This window comes from Tinamus guttatus, unplaced genomic scaffold (assembly GCF_059628265.1).
Source record: "Tinamus guttatus ecotype Peru unplaced genomic scaffold, ASM5962826v1 Tinamus_guttatus_pri_ptg000306l, whole genome shotgun sequence".
Classification (NCBI taxonomy): domain Eukaryota; kingdom Metazoa; phylum Chordata; class Aves; order Tinamiformes; family Tinamidae; genus Tinamus; species Tinamus guttatus.
The window spans coordinates 938,164-965,361 of NW_028288840.1; the positions used below are offsets into that span (position 1 = coordinate 938,164).

Sequence of the window (27,198 nt, forward strand, 5' to 3'; positions counted from 1 at the left end):
CAGAAAGTTAGGTTAGTGTTCAGGGAAAGGGGATTGCAATGAGAAGACTCCTTTGACACGACCTACTAATCATGGGCTGCTGCTTCAGTAAAGAATTGAACAACAGCACAAATGAGGAGAAAGCTGGCTTGTTAGAAAAATCTGTGGAAGAGGAAGCACCGGAGTCAAGGATAAGTAAAACTTTATCTTTGATTTTAGGAACTGTGGAAAGCAAGGATCTGCGAACAGGGGGAAGGACCATTAATGGGGCAGCCACGTTAGGCAGCGCTGAGCCTGTTCGTACTGACCATCGCGTGGCATCAAATTCTAAATCTGGGGTCTGGGGTAGAAAAGCAAAATATCCTTCATATGGAGGTGTGGATAATGCTCCCTGTGAGAGCGTCTCTAGCGAAGCGCAAATCAGACCGTTCAGCTTCTTTAATTCCTTTGGTCACCTGAAGGTCTCCGGTACACGTGACGATCTGCAGAAGAGCGAAGAAAAGAGAGAGGGGCTTATTGACAAAGGAGGAGCAAAGAACTCTAGCACCCAGCACGTGGGCAATACAGGAAATGTTAATGGTTTTATTGATAATGAAAATATAGCTGGAGAACATTGTGCATCTGATCTTATTTCTACCTCACCCCTACCAGAAATCCTAGACAAAGGCTCACAGGATGAAATTTCCTTAAATAGGAGCTTTCTGGAGGATTATCCAGTTATATGCAATCATCCAAGACAGAATGAAGCAGTAGTAAACACTGAAGACAACAGCCTTCCAAAACTTTCAAATTCATTTGGACAGACAATTCCAACCTTTTCCCATCTTGATGTAGACAACAGAAATGGTGTAAAAGATTGGGAATTTTATAGTATTTGTGTTGTAGATGCTGAAGATCTGAAAGTGGACGAAGAGGTGCCAGCTACCGCACACAGAGAGATTGCAGCAGACGTAGATAATTCAGCTGTTACTGATGAAGGAATGTGCAGTGTGGCACGGTCTGTAGGCACTGAGAAGGAATTTCCAGTGCAGCAATCGGCACAAGTGGAAGCTGAGTTTAATTCACAGAAAGAGCTGTGTCTGGATAAAAAAGAGGAGAGGTCAAACACGCAGAAAAACAAAACAAAGGAATATTGTAGTATGGGCATCCAGGCGTGTTATGGTAACTTACTGGCTAGCAGCTGTCAAGCACATAGGTTAAATACTGAGAATGTAGTAACAGATGGCTTAAGAGTGAACGTATGGAATGAAGGGGTCCCAGAGAATACCCAAAAGGAAGCTGATACAGTAAGTAATGGTGTCAGTCAGCATGAACCACTTACTGAAAACTGCGATACTGTGAAACTTGTGGATGCTACTAGAGGTGACCAAGATACTAAATGGGTAGTAGAGAATACGAGTAACTTAAATTTTTCATTAGAGTTACATGAAACAAATAGAGATTGCTTTTTAGTGAATCAAAGTGTGGAAGAGCTTGAAGACAACTATATTCTAAAGCAGGAAAATAAGCAAAACTCTGATGCAGAAATGAGGCCATTTCACAGTACTTGTTGTGATAGCCAGGCGCTTGCACCTGATTCCAGTGTGTTGGAAGAGTTCTTGAAGAATGAAGAAAAACACCCAGGTACAATTCTGCATAGCAGCAAAGCTTCAAACATGACTGAAATGCAGGGAAACTTGAAAAGCAGTTCTGATCTTCAGACTCAGGTTAAGGGTTGCACTGAAAACAAGACATCATCTGAAGCTCCAAGTCATAATGTCGTGATGGAAGGTGTCTGTGTGAGTATCGTTCAGCAAACGAGCAGCACTCTCGGGGGAGTTGGTAGCTTCAGCACAAATCAGTCATCAGTAAGTGACGGCCTTTTGGCATCTCATGAGCTACGTAACACAAGCACAGGTGAAATGTTCCTAAAGAAAAACAGCCTAGAATTTCAGATTTCACAAAAGGCATCCAAAAATAAAGTGTACAACTACTCAAACTCGGATAACCAAAACAGTATTTCTTCTGAGGCTTTCGAACATGAGGATATGAGTAAAATTGACTTGAATGGTGAGGATGAACACCAGACTACGTGTTCTTTCCCTGCAGTGAAAAGTCAGCAGAGTGCTGGGCCTGACTCTGCCAGAATGCTTGGAAGTGTAGGAGAATCTATAAAATGGACAGAATGTGAAGCTCATCTAAACGAGACAGCTTATGACAAAACAAAAAACATCAAGCAGAATTGCGATGCTACTGTCGATCATAACCAAAAATCCTTAAATTGCAATAAAGACTTAGCTCATGATCAAAATTCCTGCTCTAAAAATTACGAAGATGATAGTAATCTCTTACATGAAGCTTTCAATTATTTACCTGCATCATGTCAAAATTCATATGCTAGTGTGTATCATAAAGTAGTAGAAGAGCCTGAGCTAAATGACCATGCTGATGGAGAGCCAGAGGCCATGCATGCCCTGGCTTCTACCGAGTGTTTTACTGAAGAGCATTTGGAAGCTCATGAAAAATCTGTACGTGATCCAAAGGAACCTGTTCTTCAGAATGGCAAAGTGAAACACACTGTGAGTACTGACTCAGAGGAGGAAAACTTCGCTGTTCTTAGCATTTCAGTTGGCAATGTACAGGCTTTAACTAGTGAGAATTTAGAGAAGTTAGAAGCCAAGACAACTGAACAGAAAAATACCAGTGACACATTAAACCCTCAAGTGAATGACTTGACCACAAGTTGTGAACAAATACAGTCAGATCACAAGATTTTTGCAGGGCAGGAGCTTGGAGTTTGTGTCGACCCGAAACAGGTAGACAAATACGCTGCTACACCTTCGTATGAGATAGCCAGTGCCTCTGCTGCAGCATTTGAGCAAGGCAGTGAGAGGTGTGTGTTGGAGCTGATGGGAGATGTTTTGAATGACCAAAAACATTCCTACAAACTGGACAGACGAAATACCCAGCCTGAAATAGAGTCGCAGTTCATAAGTCTTCAGATGGGCGATGCTGACTTGGCAAATCAGCTGCTTTCTGACCCCGTAACAACTGGTAATGGTGAATATCTGATGGGCTTTTTATGGAATAATGCCATTCCCAACAACCCTGTGAAGAATGACAAATTGTGTTTAGCTAGTGAAGACTTCCAGAGCCAACCTGAAGATTTAACACGCGCTTCATATGCAGTGGCAAGATACCCTTATCAGCTGCTAGTACCAGAAAACGTTGGTATTTGGGGATGGCAAGATAAAGATGAATTTGTAAGTATTTTATGGGTGTGATTTGATGTTAAAGCTTCAAACTAAAGCTGTGAATAGGAATAAACTAAATAATTTAAATCTTGATTTCATCAAACAGAATATTTCGTGTGTTACTGTGTCCTGAAGCTGACCAGTGTCTCTCTTTCTTTGCAAAGTTGAATGCTATACAGCCATGTAGCAGTTGAAAATGTTACCAAACGGGGATTTTCAGCCCCATTGCCTTCCCACTTGTCTGTTTCTAACTTCTAGCAATTTTCTAGGAACTTGAGACTAATTTTGTTATGTGATGGGGAAGCTGTCTGTAGGCTGTTAATTGTGCTCCCTGCCTTCGTCTAGGGAGAATTGTTTGTGGAATCTCAGAAATCTTCAGTCTTTGCTCAGTTTCATGGAGTATTGAAGTGCTTGTCTTACTCTGTACTCTTCTTAGCATCCTGGTGCTTGCAAAACAAATCTTAGTAAACTTTAAGTAGTGTATAAGAACAATCCTCTTTCTCACTATTTTTATATTAAAACACATCAACCTATTACGGGCATGGAATAACTTGATGCATTTTGTTCAGTTAGTAGTGAATTGAGACAAAACTGTCCCATGCTTATTGGAAGCATTATAGATGTTGGTAGTGCCAAGTAATCCCTGAAATGCAAATATGAATTATATAATAGTTATAGGTAACCATTTAATGTAAAAATTTCTAATCCAAGATAAAGGGAATAGGTTAAGATGAGCTAGTAGTTCATTCCTTTTTGGCGTTGCTTAAGGAAAACCTGACCTGATTTGTTGTTAATGCTTTATTCATCTCTTAAAATTGCATCACCTTTCATTGCTTTCAGTTTCCTTGTAATACTTCCTTAAAATTTCTGATTTATATGGGTCCAAAAAATTGCTTTTGTGTTATTTCACATGAATAGATATAATAATGTTATCAATAGTGAATTAACATCTATGTTATAGAGCTGCCTAAAGTCTATGGCTAGTACAGAGTCAGTCTTAACGAAGTTGAGCATGGAGTGTTTGTCATAGTTTGAGCTGCTTGGCCAACTTTTTCTGGGAGTTCTTAATCAGGGAAATGTGTTCTGTGCTGCACAGTTGAGTCACTCTGAAATTGCTGTTGGATTCAGCCACTGTATTCAGATGTGATGAAGCTTGCCAATACTATCTTGAATTGTATACTTGATGCCGTTGTTTGAAACTGTGTACGTATATGCACATATCCACAAAATACATAATAAAAAAAATTCCTTTTTGTAGGAGTCAACCAAGGTTTCTGAATTAAATCCTAATGCAAAGGTGTGGGGAAATCATATGTTACACTTGGAAGCAGGTGGTGCCACTGATGGCAGTGTGAGCAAAACGTGGGAAGAAATACCTGACCAACCTCCAGATTCCTGTAAAGAAGGTAGGAATAATTATTTCTAGCTGTTGCTCAAGCAAAAGGTAAAAATCAGTGCAGAACTTTCTCAATTTTAATTTCCTGCTTTAAAATGAGTGGAAATACTTGAGAAATTTTTAGTTGTTTATGTTTTTCAGATTTAGTTTTAACTGCATGTGTTACTGTGACTTGGAGGGGTCGTTTTGTGAATGTGTCTGTAACCCCTGTCCCCGTTGCTGCAGGACTGGATGCCAATGGTGATGGCGACAAAAAGCACCAGAACGCGGTGCTGACAGAGCTGCAGGAGCCCTTGCCAGCTGTCCCGGTGGCCGACCAGCCAGATATGAACCCGCTGGCTCTCGATCCTTCCGAGTATGAGTCTATGCATGAAACCACCCAGACAGGTCAGAAAGCGATGATGCTTCTTTGGGCTTCCTCCAAAAACCTAAACAAATGGACATTTATTGTTTTGCTTTTCTGAGTACAAGCGTGTCAGGGTAGATATCTGTGTTTAGTTATCTGCATATCAAAGCTGGATGTTTCTAGCTTGGTCAGACATGGAGATGAGTTTAATCTACCTTTTTCTCTCAGGGGCATTAATGTAATAATGCTTTAAAAATCAGTCAAGCACTTAAAATGCCAGAAGAAGCAGCAAACTACTATAAACTCTTTACATTCTTTTTAATGAGCTTTTCTGAAGTTTTCAGCATAATCGTTAATTGTTGTAGTTTGTAGCAGATGTTGTGTTCTAAGAAAGTTCTGGAAACCAGCATAGAGATGAGTCCATGATTATGTGTGATGCGTGAAATGGGCAAGTCTCCAAGAGGCCTGTGTCAGGATAACTGTTGGTACTGAGAAGGGGAATGGGAAGGGGAGGGGAACATGCTGGGCACTCCTATATTGAAGGTCATGATGAGGGAGGGGGACTGATGGTGCCTTGCTCATTATAATGTGCATTTAAAATGGCAAGCATGATTCCCAAAGAGTATGAGTGTTAAGCTGAACAAAAATCAGACATGAGGTTGTAGCCTCATCCTTCCTTTTGTTCAAAACTGAATGTCCCTTTTGACACTTCTATGTAAGTATTATTGGTGGATAATAAATAATAATTAACTGGCAAATAGTAAATAACATTAATTGTGCCTAGCACTCTAAAAGAGAACAGCGTTCTGAGGTGTTAGAACCTCTTAGCTTATCCGTTACTTGACCAGAATGGTTAACCACAGCAGCAGCCAAACAGCAGTTAGGGTACGTTTCATGGGGTAAATAGTGACAGAGGTAGAGCCTCTAAGTCTGCATATCATTCTGGTACTATCAGGATACTCTACAGCTTTGGAGGAGGAAAGTTAAGATGAGGGGAAAATAGCCAATATGCGATATACTCACTTCTCAAGTGTTGGCATTATCTACTTCAGAACAAAAACTATGAAGCACAAAACTGTGGGAGGAGATTAGAATTTGCTTTAGGAAGAAAAAAAGATTAAGAAGGAAATCTGAACAAAAGGATAGAAGTCACAGATAGAAGTGAAAGAAGATTCTAATAACTGGTGTAAAATCAATTTATGTTATACACAACATATTACTAACACTTTATGAATCTCTAAAAGCAACGCTAAACTTATGATCTTTGAACGGCTCTTCTGCTCATGACGCTAGGAGCTTTCACGACAGCTTGCCCTAGTATAGGGCTTGTTAGGTTTAGTTTAGACCCAGTATAGTTAGGGTTTTCTGTAGGAATCTTGAAATCTTCATGTAAGGAGAATCCGGGGGGCGGGGGGGGGGGTGTTTGTTTTTTGTTTTTCTCTTCCTTTTAATGCAAGATACTGTTAGTCAAGTAGCTTACTGTTAGTAAGCTTTTTGAAATTTACCTAGAACTTTTCATATAGGTACTTTGGGGCGTGTTTGTAACTACTCTTCTAAAATTGCTTCATCCGTTTGTGTATTAGGGAATCAAAGTTTAGAAGTGACTTAAGACATTTTTTCTTCAACTTTGCTGTTTTAAATAAGTATTCCTTTGGCATTTTGGTAAGCACTCAACTAATACACAGCAGACATTTATTGAATTGGAAAGCTAGTTACTAAATATATAGCTGATAATAGATAGGATGACTTGATTCAAGCATCTAATACATAATATAGCAGGACTACATTTCAAATTTAATATTTTTTTATTAAATAGGTGGAACTGAACAGTTGCAGCCAGAAGGTCAGGAAGATCTACGGGAATTGCTTAAAAAAACACTGGAATTCTGCTTATCTAGGTATGTAATGTAGCACATAATGAATAGATGAAAATGTAGCTAGCTGGGATAACTAATGAGGCCCTGTGACCTAAATTGGTAAATGTTAATACATTCTTCTACAGAAATCCTTTAAAAGTGAGTGCAAAGGATGAAATTTTGGGGAACATGGCACACAGATTCCGGGACATGACGTGTGTGTACCACCTATAGCTCATTTGAAGCTTTTGGGCCTAAAACATAAACAAGTAAACACACTGTTTTGCAGTGAGAATGGTTAAAATTGACCTGATCTGTAACTGCAGATGCCTGTTACTGTTTTTTGCAAATTAAAACTTATTTCTCAGGTTACTTGAAAGTCTTAGTTTTGAGCTAATCTTTGTAAATTTGCATGGAAATAGACAAGAATTTTTGTACGCACAAGGATTTTTGTACACACATCTGTAGATCTCTAAGGGATCTGTAAATCAATAAAGAAGTTTCTGAGTAGTACATGCTCCAGTATAGAATGATGAAAGCCTATCAAAGCAATCTATGTCCTTATCTTCATTTATTGGTCTTTAAAATATATATATATATACATCAAAAACAGCTAATCTTAGTAACTAAGAACAATTCCTTATCCTCCTGCATCACCAGTTGCAGTCAGTGGTCATTTGATATGGTAGGCTGTCATCAGTCCTGCATGTTTGTGGGGATAGTGTGCTGCCTTAACAGGAAGATGCCAACTCGTCTTCCCGCTGCGGGCAGGGGGAGCAAATAGTTTCTCCAGTAATTATTAGGAAGTGAAACAGGTGAATTTAAGTGAATGGGGGGAGTTAGTGAAAACACAGAAAGTAAACTTTACTATAGGAATTTGTCTTCTGCTACATGATACTGATTTTTTGTCTTAGCTTTTTCCAGTCTTTATTAACCCCAGGTCTCTGACATGATCCCATTTTTCCTTCCCAACAGAGAAAACCTTGCCAGTGACATGTACCTTATATCACAGATGGACAGTGATCAGTATGTGCCAATAATGACAGTAGCAAACCTCGATCATGTCAAGAAACTCAGTACCGATATGGATTTGATTGTTGAAGTGCTGAGGTGTAAGTAAAGGTCCTGTGTCTAGACAGAATTTTGGTTACTGCCATAGCACATTTTTTTTCTATGTTCTGCAGTAAAATGCCATCTTCTTTCTGTAAAACATTAAATAGTCTAAGCTAGAAGCTGCTTTCGCTATCACAGTTACAGGACTGTAGTTTTCATCTTCACATCTTCAACTACACGTCACGTAGTTTACATCTTCACATATCCTTCATAGAAACTATTTAACTTTTGCAATGTTGAGTAACATTTTGTGTAAATCTGATTAATTTGAGGCTAAATTCTCAACAAGGCTACTGGACCTTACCAGTAAGATTAGAATCAAGGAAGAATGAGACTCAATGTATCACTTAAAAATGAAAGATAAGGAAATGGGATTTTTCTAGACTAGAAAATGGAGAAAAGAGTGCAGGTGCAGGGACACACTTGGTTAGTTCCATATTTGAAGCAGTCCTCAATCTTCTGCCTCTTGTTCCCTAATGTTGGGGAGCTGGAATTTTAGCACAAACAACTTTAAAGTGCGAAATTGCCTGCAGCAGTATTTAGTATGCTGAAGCATTGGAATTACTGATAGTTAAAACTTTTTTCTTTTCTCCTTTTAGCGTTGCCTTTAGTCCAAGTGGATGAGAAGGGAGAAAAAGTTAGGCCAAATCAGAATCGCTGTATCGTGATTTTACGTGAAGTACCTGAATCTACGCCCATTGAAGTAAGTATTTAATAGTCAATGAAGAACATTTTTCCTCTATATCTTGGCTTATAATGTCTGCTTCAATAGTGAATGTATTGGGTAGAAGCATGTTGCTTGTAGGAAAACTGCAGTAAAACATGTAGTTCCAGAAAGGCCTGAAAATTTGACATTGCTGTGTTTGGTTAAAGATAGTATGAGTCATTTCTTGGAATCTGGTTTATCTATATGCGCTTAGCTCTTAGCTCCTTGGTTAAATAGTAAAGATAAACGTCCCTCACTTGAAATGGAAAAAGCCATTGCTGCAGATGGAAGCTTCTCAGGGTAAAGAACTTCAGGCACTGCAAATATTTCCGTAATTCTGGGGGTGAAGGTGTCAGAATGAGTCAGTAAGGGTCTCCACTGACTTGTGCAAGGAGCATGAGGGTAGAGAGCTTGCATGTGGAAGGTGTTCAGTGCTCCTCTGAGCAGCTGGGGCTGACTAGTGGAAAGACTAGAAAATGACTGGGCCATAGGTACAATCCTCTTGAAAAAGGAGGAAAAGGTAGAAATGCTTTTATCTTTTATGTAATTTTTTAAGAAAATAATGCTTAAAGAGTTGCTCTTCTTGCCTGTCTTCATACAAAACCCAAAGGTGCTGCTGAACTAAAACTTTACAGTTTGCAGTGCATGATAAAGGAATTGGAGGTAAAAAGGACTAGATATACCAAGTACATTGCTTAGAAATGTCAGCTGTTTTAAACTTTCTGAATGAAATTTAGCTTTTCAAAGACTGCCCAGCTTTTAATATCATAGGTTGCTTTTCCCCACTGTCATCTGTTTGTCAGGCTGGATGTGCCAGCACTGGGAAATCTCTCTTAAATGCTTAAAAGCAAAACCAGAATTTCTGATGAGTCTTCACTTTCAAAATAGGCTGTCTGAAGTGAGATGTTTAAACTTGCCAGAATGAAAAATCTGGACTTAAGTGACAGACTTAATAGGCTGCACTTGTTATCTCAATGTGGTCAGGTGTTATTTAAGCAGCCATGTTCAAACATACTGCAAGGCCTCGCAGGTTGTGTTGCTTTTTTGGTGCTGCTTGTGTCAACTCTAACAAAAAGTTGTGTTATACAAGTTAACTACCACAAATGTAAGTGAAGTTTGTTCTGCTGTAGTGCTGGCTTTGTTTATGGGGTAATGTAAATCCTGTTCTTAAATATTTGAATCTGTGACCACTTGACCTGAAATGTATCCCGAAGCTTCTGCCAAGAGGGCAAGGGAGCTCCTATCCACTTCATTGCACTAATGCTGAGTTTTTTGTGGCCCTTAACCAAAAATGACTTTGGGGGGAGCGAAGAAATGGGCTTGTTCCTGAATTCATTTCCTAGTCTGTGTCACTTCGTGAATGGAGGCAGCCTTGCAAAAGGAGGGAGAAGAGCAAGAAGTGGCTTAATGCAGTGGTGATAGGGAAGATGAAACTGCTTTTTCAGTGGATTTCTGCACTTAATACTGAATTTAAGTATTGCTATGAATGAAATGGCTTTCAGCTCCCTTAATCTAAAACGAGTAAGCAGCCTGTACCTGCTGTATGGCCTAGATAGGCTAACTCTTCCTTTTAACTAGCAGGAAGCTTGTGAACAAACGTTACTGTGCGTATTCTGAAAAGCTCTCAGTGCCCCAGTTTTGTAAGCTGTAAAGTGCTTTTAATCTTTCTTACCTGGAGTTCAATAAGTATGCATTTTAAATTGATGTTTTCTTCTCCTGTTTTCTTTCTCCCTTCTTGTCAAAACCCCTTTCCGTAGGAGGTAGAAGCACTCTTCAAAGGAGATAATTTGCCTAAGTTTATCAACTGTGAGTTTGCCTATAACGACAACTGGTTCATCACATTTGAGTCAGAAGCCGATGCACAGCAGGTAATTGCTATGTTTTTTTCCTCAATTCCTTTAGAAAATAAAAAGGAAGTAACATGAATTGAGGGAAGATTGAGTGGGAGATAATTCTTACATGCTTATAAGAATACAAGCTAAAAACAACAAAAAAACCTCTAAAACTCAGTGTCCTTTGCTAGTATTAAGTTATTCATATTACTAAAGGTGACCCTGTAAAGGCTTTATCTTGTTTGAATATCCTGCTTTTCTGGCCAAAGCTATAATCAAATATATTTGTGTCCAAAATATTTGTATTTAAGATGACAAACTGAAATATGCTTCAATCATAAGAATTAAAATTTTGTTTTAATGTTGCTACTGTTGGCACTAAACATGCCACTAAAGCACTGCTGCATATAAATCTCACCAGATGCAAATTAAATGAGTTGTTTCTCAGTATAACATTAGCAGACACTGAGAGTTATTTTTAGGCTTAGCCTGTCAAAATTTCAGTTTCCTTTTATTTAAATTATATTCAGCAAATCTTACAATAACTTTTTTTTTAAAGGCTTACAGATACCTTAGAGAAGAAGTGAAAACTTTCCAAGGGAAACCAATTAAGGTAAACAGAGCTTTGTTTTTTGAGGGAATATGTATACGTTTTGGCTTTTTGTGGGGATTGCTGGTTTTGTTTTGTAAATTAAGGTGGTCCAGTCTCGGCAGCCGTTTGACCTGGGTCTGGGTTTTGAAATGCAGCGCATGCTGTTCAACTTCTCTTGTTTCCCTCCCTTCTGGCAGCAACATATCCCTCCTGGCAAAGGGCCAGGGAGGAAGTGTTCAGCTGCTCCTGCCTTCCCTGAAGGAGGTCACAGTGGCTGACAAGTGCCCAGTGCAAGTTTGAGAGCTGCCAGTTTGGACCACGCTGGTTTAATTTGCAAAGCTGCTCTAGTAAATTATCTAATCTCTTTTGCAGGCAAGGATAAAAGCAAAGGCAATAGCTATAAACACATTTTTGCCAAAGAATGGGTATAGACCTCTGGATATGAACCTCTACACACAACAGCGTTACACAACGTCTTTTTACTTACCTCCAGTATACAGTCCCCAACAGCAGTTTCCATTGTACAGCTTAATTGCCCCCCAGACCTGGTCAGCTGCACACAGCTACCTTGACCCTTCGTTGGTAAGTGAAACCCTTGCTTTGCTCTCTAAGATAGTTTTGGTTTGGAGCCTTTTGGCATAAGGTAAGAGGCATATATGTCCTGAAGAGGCAGGTCACAATATTGATTCTTCTTGAAAAGCAGTTCTCCAGAATTCCTCCAGTTGAATAGACAGTTACTTGAAAATAGCATCTGTTCTCAAGTTAGAGGGAGTTTTTTCTCATTTTTCTAACCTTTTGATTTTCAGGGCAGGAGTTGCTTATTTGCCTTTAGTACTAGTCAAAAGAGATTACATCTTCAGAATACATACATGAATGCAAGAAAATCAGTTTTTATAGTACTTAGGAAACTTAATGGAATCAGATAAATGTGGATAACTTAGCATCTTGGTCTTCCAGCAAGAAAATAAGCTCTGACTTAACATGCTGGTTTACCCCATTTGGTGTATTCTGAAGTAATGTCTGTGGGAAAGTAACATCTTTTTCGGTTCCTTTTTCAATAATTACAACTAAAAATACTTCAAATACTTAAGTATTTACTTTTAAGAAAACTTTAAAAATTAAAGACTTGAAGGCTACTGTTAAGCCTTAGCTAGACTGATAAGATGGTAGTCTTGAGTCCTTTTGTACTATCTGCTCATGGTCGAAGACTCTATCCCATCCACTGCATCCTGCAGTACTTCCTCCTTTATGAAGGTGGTCACATCAAAATTATTCTATTCTTCATTTGTCAGCCTACAAAAACTAAGGGGGCTAGTTGCCTGTAATGGCTGTGAGAGTAAAGTTTTCCCACAGGAAACCCCTTCCTCACCTTCAGAAATGCATCTTTACTTGTGGGTAGCAGAAACTGGGGTAGGAGTGCTCAAAAGGAAAAGCTTCTTAGAGGTCTTTTGGCAGAGGATTAAAGTGTCCTTGAACAAACTTGAGCAAACTTCCTGCATACCGAACAGCGAGCTCATTGAGTAGTCGCTGTGCTGAACACTTCATGCGTGGGGAGGCAGCTGGACACCAGCACTGGAAACCTCGAAGGGAGCGAGGAAGGCCGGGGAGTCAAGGCAGGGAGCTGAACACCAGCCCTGGGCACGGCCTTTCTGTAGCAGCAGCTGAAAGGGGTGTGATTCTTGCTCTGTATAAGCTGTGGCTGAGTCTTGCACAGCTTTGATACAAAGGCAGTGAAGTAGCTGGGTGGCTCTGTTCAGAAGATGTAAATCAGTACAATGGTGTGTGTCTGCACTGTGTCATCCTGGCCTGTTTTCTGCTCCAGAAAGCTTGTTGCTCCTGGCCTTCAGAGGAAGACACTGCAAGCTGCGTCCTGCAGGTCTCATACCTTTCTCAGTAAAACAAAATGACCTGGCAGAGCTTTATCTCCTGCTGTGTCGCAGCCTGTTGTCGTTGGTTGGCTGCGTTTTGGGTGCATGGATGTAGTATGATGTTTCCTGAAACTTTTATAGGGAAAGGTCTATTTGAATAGGAATTACTTGGAGGAAGCGGACCAGGAGGAAAAGCAACTCTGGAATAATTCTTATAAAACAGGGTTGTGGTTTACTTGTGGAGACTTTCATGCCAGCTTAGCAGCAAAAGGTTCTCTCCTCTGAGGAGAGGTAAATGCTATCAGCACTTTGTCTCATCTTTAATTTGAGAGCAAATACGCACAGTTGTGTTGGTACAAAATTTTTGTTCTGAAACTAGAATACGGTAATGGGTACTCAAAATTTGATATTTACCTGCTTCTTCACCAAGTGGAATACTTGAATCTTTTTGAGTAAAGATCTGGTTAGTGCTTGTGAAAATGGGTATTTTTCTGATGAAGTGAATTACTTTTCCAGTAAAAGCAAATTAAAGAATGCTTTTGGAATTACTGGAAAAAGGAATTTCTCCCTTTGAGGACTGAGTGTTCTTAATGTCCCTTTAAGCAATGAGTTAAGCTTATATTCCTTTATTATATGTAGTGTCGTCTTCATTATTCAGGTTCAGGAGCTGCTTTGGTTGATTTTTACAGCATTTGAGATGTATCTGGAGAAGCAGAAAGCACTTAAACTATATTTTGATAAACTGTATTCCTAAAATATCTACATTAAAGTTTTGGTTGCTTATTTTAGAGTCTAGATTCCTAGCCTCTTGTTGTGATAGCATTTGCTGTTTTATACATTACTTTAGTCTGAATGATTTGGGATGGCAGCGTTAGTGTAAAATTTTGATCGTTAGCTAGAATATTATATTAGATATAATATTATTTTGATTGTTAGCTAGAATATGGGAATGTTATATCAAGGTTTATTCTTGAATATCATATAAGCTTTAATTGGTTCTTATCCATTTAGGAAGGATAGAAAAGACTAGCTCTGTTTTATAGTCACTGTTTTGGTAAGGAGAATACCGGTGTGAGTGGTCAGCTCTGCACTTGTGAACGTGGTACCCAGTTTGTTTGTACTTATGAGCGTGCAATACATTCTTTAGGTGACACCATTTCCAAATACTGGATTTATCAATGGGTTCACATCTCCGACCTTCAAGCCTGCTGCTTCTCCACTGACTACACTCAGACAATACCCTCCCAGGAACAGGCAAGTCCAACCATCTTTTAGCAATATACACCCATATCCACTCCTGAATTTTCTGGCATGTAGGTTTAATCTGTTTATCTTAATGCCAGCTAACTTGAAAATGTTGTTAAATAGAACTTGGTGCAAGATTAAGTGAGGTCAAAGATCAAATAGTGCTATTAATTATTACTGAATACAATGTGATTGCACGTGGACTCTCTGAGAGCCAAGAACTTTTCTTTCCATGTTTTAGGGTATTCAGATAAAATAGTCTGAATGATGATGGGTGTTCAACAGGCTGCGTAACATTTTGAGGTTCAAGTAGTTTTTAGTTAGGGCGTAGCTTAAGATAGACATTGGAAAGGTTATTCCTATGCCCTGTTAGAATGAACACAGGCAATTCGTACAAACAAAATACACAAACGAAGGCTGAGCCGTTTGCCACTTCTGAATTTTGTGCGTAGACTAAGGCTTCAGAAGATCTCTCATAGTGCGTATCTTGAAATGACTTTTGAATTTGTAGGAATCCTAGCAAGTCCCATATACGACATACAATACCCAGTGCAGAAAGGGGACCTGGGCTTCTAGACAGTCCTACAATATTCAACTTTTCTGCTGATCGTTTAATCAATGGCGTCAGGAGTCCACAGACGCGGCAGCCGGGCCAAAACAGGACACGGATGCAGAACGCGACCACGAGCTACACCAAGAGGGAAGTAGGAACGGGCCGCATGGAGCAGACCAGTGTTGACTCCTCTCCAGGATTAGGTAGAGGAAGGTGAGTGCTCTCTGCAGCTCTGCTCTGAAGAAGGCGGTACCTTTGGTTCTCTTTCCTTCCTTTTGGAAGAAAAGGAGTGGAATGAGAACTGTCCTCACTACTGTCTTAAACTCAGACCGTCTCCTCAAAGCTAAAATCATGTTGGAAAGTACTTCACAGAAAGCACTAAATTTATAACAACGGCAAAGTGGAGCTATGTACTTTCGTAGCAAGTTAAAACCAGTAATGGTAACTGATGGACAGTTTGCAGCCATAACAGTATCTCATCCTCTGTACTTTCTACAGTAGGTCAAGAAAGTTTCTGCATATTATTTATATTTAACAGTGTAGTTCCATTCCATTGTTCAGCAGTGTAGACTATGTACCTGATTCCCATCATCAGTGCTCATTGTTAATTAGGTCAATTTGGGGAGAGAAAAAAAAAAGGAATTTTGCACAAATTAGACATGTACAACTTAACAAAGACAATGGATTTATGTAGAGGGATAAAAATAGTATTATTTGAAACTAAAAAGACTATTATGCAGTTAAAAATCTGGGGAGCTGAAAATTGGCAGAACCATTTTTAATTTGAGAACTGAGTGGATAAGTTCTGAAATACCGTACAGTTCTATGAAGTGCTTTAGAGAAAAGTATTGTGTGGATTCATGTTTAATAGAGGTTGTTTTTGTCCCCAGATTGCTTTTTGAGAATAAATTAGTGAATTGGCAGATACATCTTTTTTTTTTTTTCTCAGATGATCCTATATTAGGCATGTATTGTGTCTTTGCAAAATTAAATGGGGATTTTGTGCAAGGATTGTATTACTTTTCTAATTTGCGAAGTTGTGTTAATGGATGAAAATGTGATTAAATAAGGGACCAAAAAACAAGATCACTCAAAACTATAGGATTACAGAAATGTACAAGAATAGTCAGTACTTCAAGTTTATATTCTGGTGCTTCAGGATTGAATATATCTAGAATATTAAGTTACGCAGAAAACATTACAAAATGCATTGAAATTGAGTTAAAGCCATTGTGAAATTTTGACTACTGCTTGAGAACTGGGTAGAAAAAAATCATTTAAAATTTTTAAAAAGATTTTTAGAATCATGATTTTAAAATCATTTAAAATGTTTAAAAGCGCTTTACCTGTGCGTAAAGTAACTAACTGTATTTTAAAGAAAACAAAACAAATGTCATTTTTTTTGGTACCAGACTCTTCTTTGGATATTGAAAGCCTTGGCCAAGCCTTGTGTGTAATTGACAGTGCAATTTGACTGCTGAAATTATTAGTAACCAATGTGTTCTAGCACTGATTTGTGTTGTATTGGTACCCTTATCTTAATGAGGACTTGCTAGATATCTTTTCCCAGAAGATATCTTTCCTATCTAGAATGAAGATGAATAAATAGGTGAATTTCTAATTGTATTTTCTTTCCCCTAGGAAAAACTCCTATGGCTACCGAAAGAAAAGGGAGGACAAGTTTACAGTGAGTGTTCATGACCTTACTCAGCTTTAATAAAACAGGACAGCAAGACAATAGCATGGACTATGTGGAAGAGCAGATAAGCTATTGCACAATCAACTGTAATAGTTGACTAGAGATAACAGCCCACTAATGAGTTTATTACATTTGGATTTTGGAGAAGATAGTTCATTAATACAGGAATTGGGGAAAAAGTTAAAACTGCTGTTTTATAATGGCGAAGAATCTCCATCTTCCTAGTGAAGTGTTCTTTTGTAGCATGCCTGTACTTGCGTTCATGGAGAGCCAGCTAAGCTAATGTTCAACACCCTGCGTGCGCGATAATCATAGATACAGATGTTGACAAATAAATATAGGTCCATGTGTCAGTTGATAATTTAACAGTCTAGTTACACATTAAGTGATCAGTTTCATTTCTAAAACCAAACACCTCCCTAGACCATTTCCCTGCTCAGGCCCCCAAATCTGAGGAGAAAGATCTCTCTTCTTCCCCTTGGAAGAGGGATGAAAAGCTGATCTTCCCACTCCCCCCCTGGCCCTGGGAGTTAGTGTCATTTTTCATCTAAGGGTAGTTTATGCAGTAGATACCACCCCCTAAAAAGAATATTGAAACTGTGTAATAGCACCATGTAAGGGTGGATATACTAGTGCTGTATTAATAGTAGTATTTTGCTAAATTTGAATTAAAGATGAATACTGTAGACAGGATATTTGGGGGAAGCTGGGGTTTGCCAGTGGATATATATCAATAAACATTATTTAGTAGGATGTGAGGTCCAATCTTATAAAATCAGACACTTTGTTGCAATTAGTTTTTGCCACACACAGCAATTTCATGAAGTTCAAGCTATGTCTTTACTGTTAAGATTGCAAGGTAACCCCACTGCATGAGCTGCAGCACTTCTTTAGAGGTCTGGAATAGCTGCCTGTGTATTTGGGCCTCCTGCTGTTCAGCAGCCTTACGGGACGCAATAAAAAAAGGAACATCAAGGCTTTGGAGAGTATATAAAGGCAGGTGGTTCCCTTTGGCTCTTGCCAAACTTCTCAAAGCCCACTGCGTTCAAATTACACACAGGGTTCTCAGTACTGCTTTTTGCCCTTTTGGAAATGCTTTAATTTTTAGGTTGGCATTTTGCCATCAACACTTTTCTGCCTTTGAAAGAACAGGGAAATGGGTTAGGTTAGGCATGACTGACAAAAAGAGTGGCAGAAGTGAAAGGATTGCCTCAGACACTCCCAAACAGAGAGATTCTTGAGTGTCAGCTTTAACTTTAAAGATTATTTTAACTTTAAACTGGCAGACACAAACTTTTGAAGCTTCAACTCAAGAGCAGACTTGAATTGCTGCCGGTGGAGCCAGGTTCCTCCTGGCCTTGTTTTGCCCGTGCGTGTTGAGCCTGCGCTGCGCTGCGGCCCAGCTGCGTGCCCCGCTGCGCACGGCTGCGTGAGCAGCCTGCCCTCGAGTGCCACACTGAGATCCGGCCCTCCGAGCTACCGAGATCGGGTCTGCGTTAGGTACTGAACGTGGGCCGAGGCTGCACCTGGCTGTGTTGGAAAGGAGCAGTGACTTCCTTGGGTTTTTGAAAAGAGCAGATGTAGAGAACAGGGATATTCTCCCTGGGGAGAGCACGCTGCTTTCTGGGCAGTTTGTGTGGGGACAGTTGCTCAGTTCCTTGTGGCTGAGGTCTGTAAGCAAAATTTTATGCAATTGGCTGCTTGAATTCGATTGAATTTCTCCCTGGCCCCCTAACCCAAACTGTTAATGTATCCAGGCTCTTTGTCTCCTGCGTGTCTGTTATGACTCACCTGTATAGTCTTTAAAAATAAAAAAAAACAGTAATGAAGATAAAAGCAGCATCTATTACAAGCCTTCCGTCTCCTTTAATAGAAGTTCCAGTGCTGCCATATAAGGTGGTTTTCTCAAAAGTGGAATTTGATCCCTGTTGCAGTTTGTGCTGGGTAAGGGCAGTCCCAGTGCCCTTGGTCAACTGACCTCCCTGTGGAGGGGTTGCAGTCTTTGTTGCTGTAGTGCTCTTAAACTGTGTGTTCTGGCCAGTGCAAGGCCAGTGGCAGCTGTTGGAGTCTTGCCTCCGTATTTATTCTTTCCCTGCCTCTCTCTCCTGTTCCTTCTGCCCCCCAAAAATGTCCTTAGTGCTACTTTTGCAATAGACTGTAGTTTACACATAGACCTTAAGGGTGATTTTGTATCTCTGTTGTGTTTTCATGATAAAGAAGTGGGGAGAAAAGAGCCAGTAATGCTGCTTTGTGAGCTGTCCAGAAGTGCTGTTCTGACATTTTAACTATCCAGCAGCAACTGTTCCCCTTTTCAAAACAGGAATCATCTCCAGATCACTTTGCATTTATTATTCTGAATCTGAGATTATCTTGACATGAGCGCAGCCATGAAACAGTTATTCTGTATTTACAAGATGCAGATGAAGTTAATGGGTAACTTCAGTTGTGGCATATATCAAAGGAATTTTAGCTTTTCCATGTAAACCAAATGTAGCTTTACAGATTCCTAGAAGCACTCCTCAGTGATCTCTGCATGGACTGCTCATTTAACTCTTGAGCTGCTGTCTGCAGTTGCAGATTTTAGCCCCTTAGTGTTTTTCAGCCATTTTGGCCTGGAACCCCTTTTTTCCCTCCTCAGACACAGTTAGAAATATTCTAATTCCCACAACTGCTTAGAGCAAACATGCCCTTGCCCCCATAGCATGCCAGGCGTGCTGTCCTGCCAGCTCTTAATGTATATGGACACGAGGTAAGCCTATTGCTGACTCCTGCTTTTCCCTTAGAGTGCTGCCCTCTGCACATAAGGAGGTTTTATACCTGCATTGCAACTGTATCATGGTATCTAAAACAGTCTGGTTTTCCTCCTATGCTGGTGTAAGTGTCCATCCCAATGGAATGGACAGGGCGATTGTTTTTTTAGCTTTTAGTTGCATTAAGCGTACACACGTGAAACTTTTAAGGACCCTTATGCCCTCAGTCTTAAATTATAGTTAAATATTTTAAAAGCAGCAGTGGGAAAACAAGCTGCATTTTCCTGGGTTCTGTGTGGTTTTCTTGAGAGGGGAGGGGGAGGTCTCTTCAGGGCTCCACAGATACTGGTCAAAAGAAAATATTGAGTGGTTTAGAGCCCCGTGGCGTTCCTTTCTGTCATCCAGTGTGGTAACTCACATGTTATTTCTCAACATGTTATTTCTATTCCAGAGAGGCCAAACACAGTCTCCACCACCCCCAAAACCTCCATCTCCTAGCTTTGAGTTGGGTTTATCTAGCTTTCCTCCATTACCCGGGGCCGCTGGCAATTTAAAGACCGAAGACCTTTTTGAAAACAGACTGTCCAGTGTGGTAATAGGAACGTCAAAAGAAAGAGTGAGTAGTCAGTGTGCATTTTGGGTGGGAAAACCGAGTATTGCTTACCTCTTGCTTTTGGATTTGGTGGTTTATACAGAGAAAAATCCATGTGGTTTTTCATGGATCGTGAGAAATGTGGGGGTATTTTTGTTTGTTTGTTTTTTTTTTAAAGCCATTAGTGATGTACAGCTGCTTAATGTCTTAAAATATTTTGGACCATCTTTTAGAAATGGTGAGGGATATGTGCACCAGCATACCTAGTTTTTGACAGTGATTGAAAAGTGTGCTCTTTGCTGCTCTTAATTGCTTTAGGCTTTTTAATAGACACGAGGGAAAAATGTATGTTAAATTTTCCTTCTGTTTGAAAATTAGACTTCTGAATTGTATATACCACAGTTCCAAGTGACAAACACAAACTTCTAAGCACTGAAATATAAATAACCTACCTACTCTTGGTACACAGCTGGCAAAAAGTGTTACCACAACCAGCCAGATTGGAGAGTGGTCTTGTCAAATTGCTGGGAAAGCTTAAAAATTTACTGGAATGAGTTGGCTTTTGCTTTCAGCATGTAGTAGAGATGCAGTTGAGAATTAATTTTCAGTAGCTGTTCATAGATTTCATTCTTAATTAAAACCACCACTACCGCACCATCTGTGAGTGACAGTATGTTCTCCATCAGAGCAATAAAAACAGTGTGCACTGTTGAACAGTCTACGCTGTGGAAGTCTGTTATCTCTCCTGCTAACTTTAGTGCTGGTTTGTGTTTTGGTAGCTGTACCACAACTGAAGAGGTTAAAACCAGGATAGAGCACAGTAAGCTCATGAACACACAAATTATACTTGTAATATTACTCTTATGTTTTGCTTTTAGAAGCAGTCTCCTGCAGAAGTGTTGTGTTTGGTGCCCATTTATCAGGGATGGGTAGGGGTTATTTCTTGGTAAGGCGAAAAAAGGCAGTAAGAGCAGCCTGCAGTCAAAGCAATGGTTGCACAGACAAGCTGTGTATTCAGACTGCTGCAAGTGGCAGTAGGGATCGCTGCGTCCCAGGGCTGCGTCTTTGGGACACAGCCACGTGCAGCAAGGACAAAACGGGGCTTAGCAGTGTTTAACACTGGAGCAGGATATTTTTGAGTTAACTTACAAGCTCCCCTTGCATATGGCAGTCTGCCAATACTATGGTCGTCTTAGCAGGATTTACCTATTTTCAATTTTTTTACCTGTGTTATTTCTGGGGAGTTCTTTAGCATAATGCAGTTTTATGTATAGTGCCAGCACTCTGTTGCTGGTGCAGCCTAAAACCCATTGCTCCTCCACCGTAGTCAGTTTAATGAACCTACGCTTGTTTCCTGTAGAGGCAGTTTTAATCCATTTCAGGCATTGTGGTTTCTGGTAGTGCAATGCAATGTCACATTTAGGAACTACTTCTGTTTTCCAGATCTCTGGCTTGCATGGGTGATGTCTGTGCAGTTGTGTGCAAGTAAAGAATTGCTGCCACGAGTAATGAATAACACGATAGTAACTGACTCCAAAGAGAGACGCTGTATTCCAGAAAAGGTGTTAGAGACGTGCTCAAGTTGAGACTTTATTTATACAGGCTGCCATTGAGACTTTATTTATACAGGCTGCCGTTTTCACCCTGAGCTCGGCGCTTTTGCCCATCTCGCAGCCCTCCTGGCGCGGATGCAGAGCCGCTCGTGAGCGCGGGAGCTCAGAGAGCTTGGGCCGTGTAACATCCAACCACAGTGGCCCAGGCAGGGTCCTTCCTGCTCTTCGCCTTGCAGCGCTCCCTTGCAGATGTAGCTCTGGGGACAATTAAGTTTATAATCTCAGCTTAAAAAAAAAAGGAATTTGTAGCCTTATGGTACCAGGGACTGCGTGTTCCTGCTTGGTATAGCACTTGCATGTGTGCTTCAAGTGTCATGCATAGCCATGTAGCTACAGGTTGCAATGAACTTGGGTTACAGTGCTCAGCACCTTGCAGTTTTCAAGCCTTTGTACAAATTGCTGTGGTGAGTAAAACCACAGAAGCTGTTTGTATTTCTAAATATCCACCTCTTCTGGTTTTACTGTGAATCAGACTTACATCTAGCACAGTCATCTGTGGTGGCTGATTTTTAAAACAGTGTCATCAAATACCACTTTCCTTTCTATCAGTGACTATGGAAGTTTTGTGCTTGATCACCTTTGAATGGTGTCAGGGCAAAGGGGTGGCTATTTTGTCCTTTCTGTGCTTCTCCCTTGCTCTTCTGCTTATCAGAATCAGTCCTGGTACTAGAATCTGTCCGGTCAGAACCAAGAAGAAAAGCATAGGGTTTTTAGAGGAAATGAAATAGATACATTGTCAGAATTTTGTTTTCAAGGTGTAAAGTCTCCTCTTTTCCTTCTACTTTGCAATAATTTAAATTCTGATTTTTACGATGTATACTTCTCTTGGAGTTTATCTGGAAGGGCACTGGAAAAATCTTTTAAGGCCTGTGGAAAAACAAGCGCCTTGTTTAGTAACACATGATAGCAAAAGTAAAGGGACTTCTAGATGACAGTTATACCCTAGTTTGTCAAAAATTAGCTTTTTAGGATTTGGATTTTTTTTTTTTTAGCACTTGCTGTTGACAATAGCTTTGCAAAAGCCAGTGGTTAGTGCAGAAACGCAGGAGAGTTTCTTAATAGGCAGACTATAGGTATGTAAACAAGTGCAAGGTGACTGTCACCATCAGATGCAGAGGTTAAAAAGAGTGATTTCTGTTCCCCAGGTGTGTCTCAGAAATAAGCTTCAGGCCTCCTGGGAAAGAGCCATAGTGTGGGAACTCTTTGTCAGTATTTCTGAGTAATTACACAGGAAAAAGCTTATTTAGTCACCAGACACATATGTCAGGTCCTTCTGTACCTTCCTGTGGTCAATTTATCCTTATACATCAGCATGTGTTTACTTTTATTTGTTGATTTGTATTTACAAGGAAACCGTATTAATCGGATACCATGAGTGCCATTCTGTGCTTTAATTCTTCTTCTTCCTTCAGAACATAAACGTGGATGCAAGTACAAACACTGTTCCGTCAGGAATTCCTCGAGAGCCGCTGTTGCCAGTGTCTCCTGCATTGCCCAGGACGTTTGAAAGGTCTCCTTCGCCATCCCAGTCTCCTGAGTAAGGACTTCATTTCACAGCTGTAACTGTTCTGCTCTGAATCACGTTTGTACTTTCCATCACCAGAAGGCTAGGTGGAATACTGTAAATATCTATTAAAATGTGAATCAATGAAAAATACTTTATATGCTGAACTTGCAGCAAGGGCAATAAAAAATAAATTTCTACACACTATCATAATTGTGCACGTTCAGCAGATGAAAGGTTTTTTAGTGCTGTATTTTAGTCTTAGCAAGTATTTAAAAATTTAATGAAGATCTTCCTGTCTCGCATTCAGATGGATGTGAAGCACAGGCAGTAAATCTCCCATACTGTGAGCAGTGTCACTGTCCATACAGTAAATAACAATTTCAGTGAGTCTTGATTTGGAACTTGCACAATAAATTGAGCTAGATGTTTGAGTAACAGGAGAAAGTGAAAATTTGCATGTTATTGAAATGTTAAACTCCTAGGTTGTGTCAAATTGCATGTTAATATCCCTTTTTATAATTGATAGCCTTTTTAAATCTAGTCATAGTGTTGGGCAGATTACACCTGTAACTTCCTCATGATCATCATCAAATAGAGCTTTAGATCCTGTATTTGATCATTTGTCTGTCCTGAAGTTTCGCTTTTCATGAGACCTTCTTCCTGCTGGATGCTTCCAGGGATCCCAAGGTTGTGGACAAGCAGCAGAAGGACCCCCAGAGTACGGAAAGGCTTTCTTCCACCCTCAGTACTGCGTGTAAATCGGTACAAGTCAATGGGGCTGCCATAGTAAGTGACCTCATTACCTGACTTTCTCATAATGATCCAGTTTGCAATTAACAGCATGTTGGTTTTATTGCTACCCAGTGTTGTTTCATCACGTAATGCATGTCGGTGGTCTGTGATTATCTGCATGATACTGTTATGTAATTCATAGTAAGGTAACTTTTGGGCTAGCTGTCTCTGGCTTCCCTTCTTTCTTGGCTGCATCCTTATTTTCTTTAAATAGAGATGGTAATATATGTGTTGATATTTAAACCAGGATATTCATCATTATTCAACTGTTTCAGTTTGCTTTAATCAGAAATATTTTGCTGTGTTGCAAAATGGCATTGTTCTGGAATACTTAGCTTGTCTTGCTCCTCCTTGTCTATAGAGCTGCTAAATTCTTTAAGTGCAGCAGCCTCCTTGCCAAAGACTTTACCTGTTTTGTTAATAAAAGTAAATGACTTTTCCAGTCCTCAGGATACTTTAACTCAGCCATCCTGTTTGCTTTTGATTTCCACAGGAACTGCGAAAACCTAGTTATGCAGAAATTTGCCAGAGAACAACTAAGGATCCTCCTACATTGCAACCCCAGAAAGAACAGAAGCCAAACACTGTAGCATGTGGGAAAGAAGAAAGAAAGCCCACAGAAACAATAGAGAAAAACAGAGAACCTCCTCCTCCTCCTCCTCCTGCAAAGTCACATCCCGGACAACCCAAAGACCAGAGGAGACAGTCAGGGCGCAGATCGTCCCCTCCAGCTGTTGGCAAACGCTTAAATAAAGAACAGAATACTCCTCCCAAATCTCCTCAGTGAAATCCACACCAGGGAGGGATTTGGAAAGAGGTCTGCTTCCCACAAATTAAACCCATGTTCCCACTAAGATACCTGAGAATGAGTTGCTGGTTAGGAGCTTGCAGTGATATTAGGCATGTAACAATGCCTGCAATTTTTTTTTCTTCTGTGAAATACTTTTCCCCTCTTGGACAAATATTCTATTTTTTCTGGATATTTCTGGATAGTTGTTCTAAACTTTACATTTAGATTGGTGCTTAATTGGAGGTGAAGCTTAGTGTGATTATTTTTTTCAAGATGTAAAATATTTGTCTTTAAAAAAAAAAATCAACTTTTTATTAAGCCTCTCTGTGGCTGTGTGAGTGCAAGCTCTGTATAGTGAGTTTTTTTCTAAACTGTTAAGCAGAAACGTGCTGCTGCAATATTTTTAATAAACTGGTCTGCAAGTACATATCTAAAGTGTCCAAAAGACTGATAACGGCAGCTAGTGTGTAGAGTGCAAGGAAGTAGATATATTTTACAAATTAGTATGTGACCTTGAAGATTTTTTTTATTGGGCTGCTGTACCAAGATGTCAGCAAACAAACTTGCACTTTTAGGTTAAACAAGTAGTTGTTTCTAGCGTTTTTAAAAAATTAATCTTTTTGATGTTTTGCACACATGAAATGAATCCTACAGAGCACCATAGTGGTCTTTCTAATATATTTCTGTTTTTGACTTACTGCAAGCAAGTAACCATCTTCTCACTCCAGAATAAAACTGATGTTATAATTTGCAAATACAAAGCACATTGTGAATAGAAAGAATTAAGTCTGTGAGCTTCTATGGTGGGTGAAGCCTGTTAGTGGATGTTATCAGGAGAAAGCACTGTAGCCTTCTTGTGATAACTGTAGCTTCCCTGTGCTTGTAAGGGAGTTAACTGAGTCAGCGCTGTATGTTCTGGTTACCCCTGTGCTCTGTGTAGACTTTTTTTTTTTTAAAAAAAAAAAAAAAACAACTCTGCCCCAAGTGCTCTTTGAAAGAGTTCATATCTTAGTCAGCCTTGTGTTGACGTCTTCCTGTAACTACAAGCATTGGCATTCGGATTTCAATTTTCCAAGACGTGAGATAATGGTGTTTGTTTTGTGTGCGGTGGAGGAAGAGATCCCTGATGTTTACCTCTGGGATGAGGTTTCTCACACTTATTTACTTTAGAAGTGATGCGCTTTCTGAAGGACAAGGATGCACTAAATTAGCAAGTTTCTAATAAAGTTGAATATAAATTATTTTTGTTTTAAAATGCCTAAAGTTTTTCTTTGAGTGTTTAAGCTGCAGGAAGTTCAGACAAAACTCATTCCTGCTGACTATGACAGTACAGTTTATTCCACAAAAAAGTTTATTTAAACAACTGATTTTTTTAAAGAATTATTTCCATCCAATATTTAAAGACTTGAATTTTATTTAAACTTGAAAATGACTTTGCCTTAACTTTTGTACAAGACAGCTTAGAGTTAATGAGGTCTGACCCCGTTGAGGGTTAGCACGAGTGGAATACAGAATTACTCAGTTACAGTATGTATCTATTGTCACTGGTCTTACTGGGTAAACATACTGTAGTACAGGAGCTAGCAGCAGTTTTTGTAATATACCTTAAAGATCTTAAACAGTTGATCTTTTTCAGATTGTTGAAAAATCTGTAAATGCAAATAGTCAATACTGTATTAAATATGTGCACTTGGAAGTGTGTGCTTTGCTTGTACAGTTGTAAATAATCAGAACATATAAAAAGGTACCCTAAAGAAAAAAATCTGATAAAAATTATTGATATTATAAATGTTGCTGTTGAGCTGGATGTAGATAAACTAAATGTTGTGGTTTGAATATTACTTTAATTTGTTGTTTTTTCTTTTTCTTATTTTATTCTGGTGTGCTGAACTGACTCTGCCTCTTCACTGCAAAAGGGAAATGGAATGAAAGTCTTATCTGAAAGCCCTCAAATGTTTTCATAAGTCCCTCTAAAGACAAGCAGTTTAACCAATTCAGAAGTGTTCTGCAATGTAAATAGTGAATTCTAGCGGTCCAAGTGTAATTTTAAGTCAATAATAAAATCAAATTTAATTGGAAAAATACTTTCGACTGCTAAGAAAATACGTGCTGAAGCTTTCTTGTCGGCTTCTCTCAATAATATCAGTCGTTTCCTAAGTGTATGATTAATAGAGCTGTAAAGTAATTATAGAAGTTAACTCCTGATAATTTTCCTCCTATAAATATCAATTGGTAATTAGTTGACCTTTTAAATCCAGCTTGTTGTATGCTGCAGAATTGGTTAAAATAGGGCATGCTGGAATCCGGGGGTTTTTTGTTTGTTTGTTTTCTTTTTTTTTCTTTTTTTCTTTTTCTCTCATTCAAAAAGCGCACTTTGTAAATGCTGTGGGAGGAGATAGGACTTTGACAACATCCCCCAAACTGCTAAAACTAGTCCTGTCATTGGATTTGAAGATGCTTGTCCTTTCCCCAGCGGCAGTGAAAACGGTAGCTAGATTTGTGTATGGTTTCGGCCGGCTGTTTGATTCCTCTTGTTTGTCTGCTGAAAGTGCGAGGCTTGCCAGCTGCAAACACTCACAAATGGTTACTTACAGCAACTGTGTACAGCTCGTCGTAATGCTCAACTGGTACATAAGGTAATATATCGAGACCAGCAGGATGTGTTGTGCTGTTCTAATGTGTTCTGCTGCCATTTGTGCTAGGTCAATACACTGTAATTACTGCTTACCCAGCAAC

At 39.5% G+C, this 27,198-nt stretch overlaps 1 protein-coding gene across 1 annotated transcript; it reads left to right on the forward strand.

The window, feature by feature from the left end:
* On the forward strand, positions 1-26,546 carry LARP4B (La ribonucleoprotein 4B). Its single transcript, XM_088528172.1, has 16 exons — positions 1-3,221; positions 4,471-4,618; positions 4,834-4,995; positions 6,771-6,852; positions 7,786-7,922; positions 8,523-8,626; positions 10,387-10,497; positions 11,021-11,074; positions 11,426-11,635; positions 14,069-14,175; positions 14,678-14,932; positions 16,361-16,406; positions 19,620-19,784; positions 22,786-22,910; positions 23,558-23,666; positions 24,166-26,546. Exons 1-16 carry the CDS (start codon positions 72-74, stop codon positions 24,457-24,459), a joined length of 5,259 nt encoding a protein of 1,752 aa, XP_088384298.1. The 5' UTR covers positions 1-71; the 3' UTR covers positions 24,460-26,546.
* The last annotated feature ends 652 nt before the right edge of the window (positions 26,547-27,198 follow it).

Bases quoted from the DNA above. Each gene is read 5' to 3' on its own strand.
- LARP4B (XM_088528172.1), top strand. From the start codon at position 72: ATGGGCTGCTGCTTCAGTAAAGAATTGAACAACAGCACAAATGAGGAG. The intron at 4,619-4,833 runs GTAGGAATAATT...CCGTTGCTGCAG, and splicing joins TCCAGATTCCTGTAAAGAAG to GACTGGATGCCAATGGTGAT. The intron at 22,911-23,557 runs GTAAGGACTTCA...GGATGCTTCCAG, and splicing joins TCGCCATCCCAGTCTCCTGA to GGATCCCAAGGTTGTGGACA.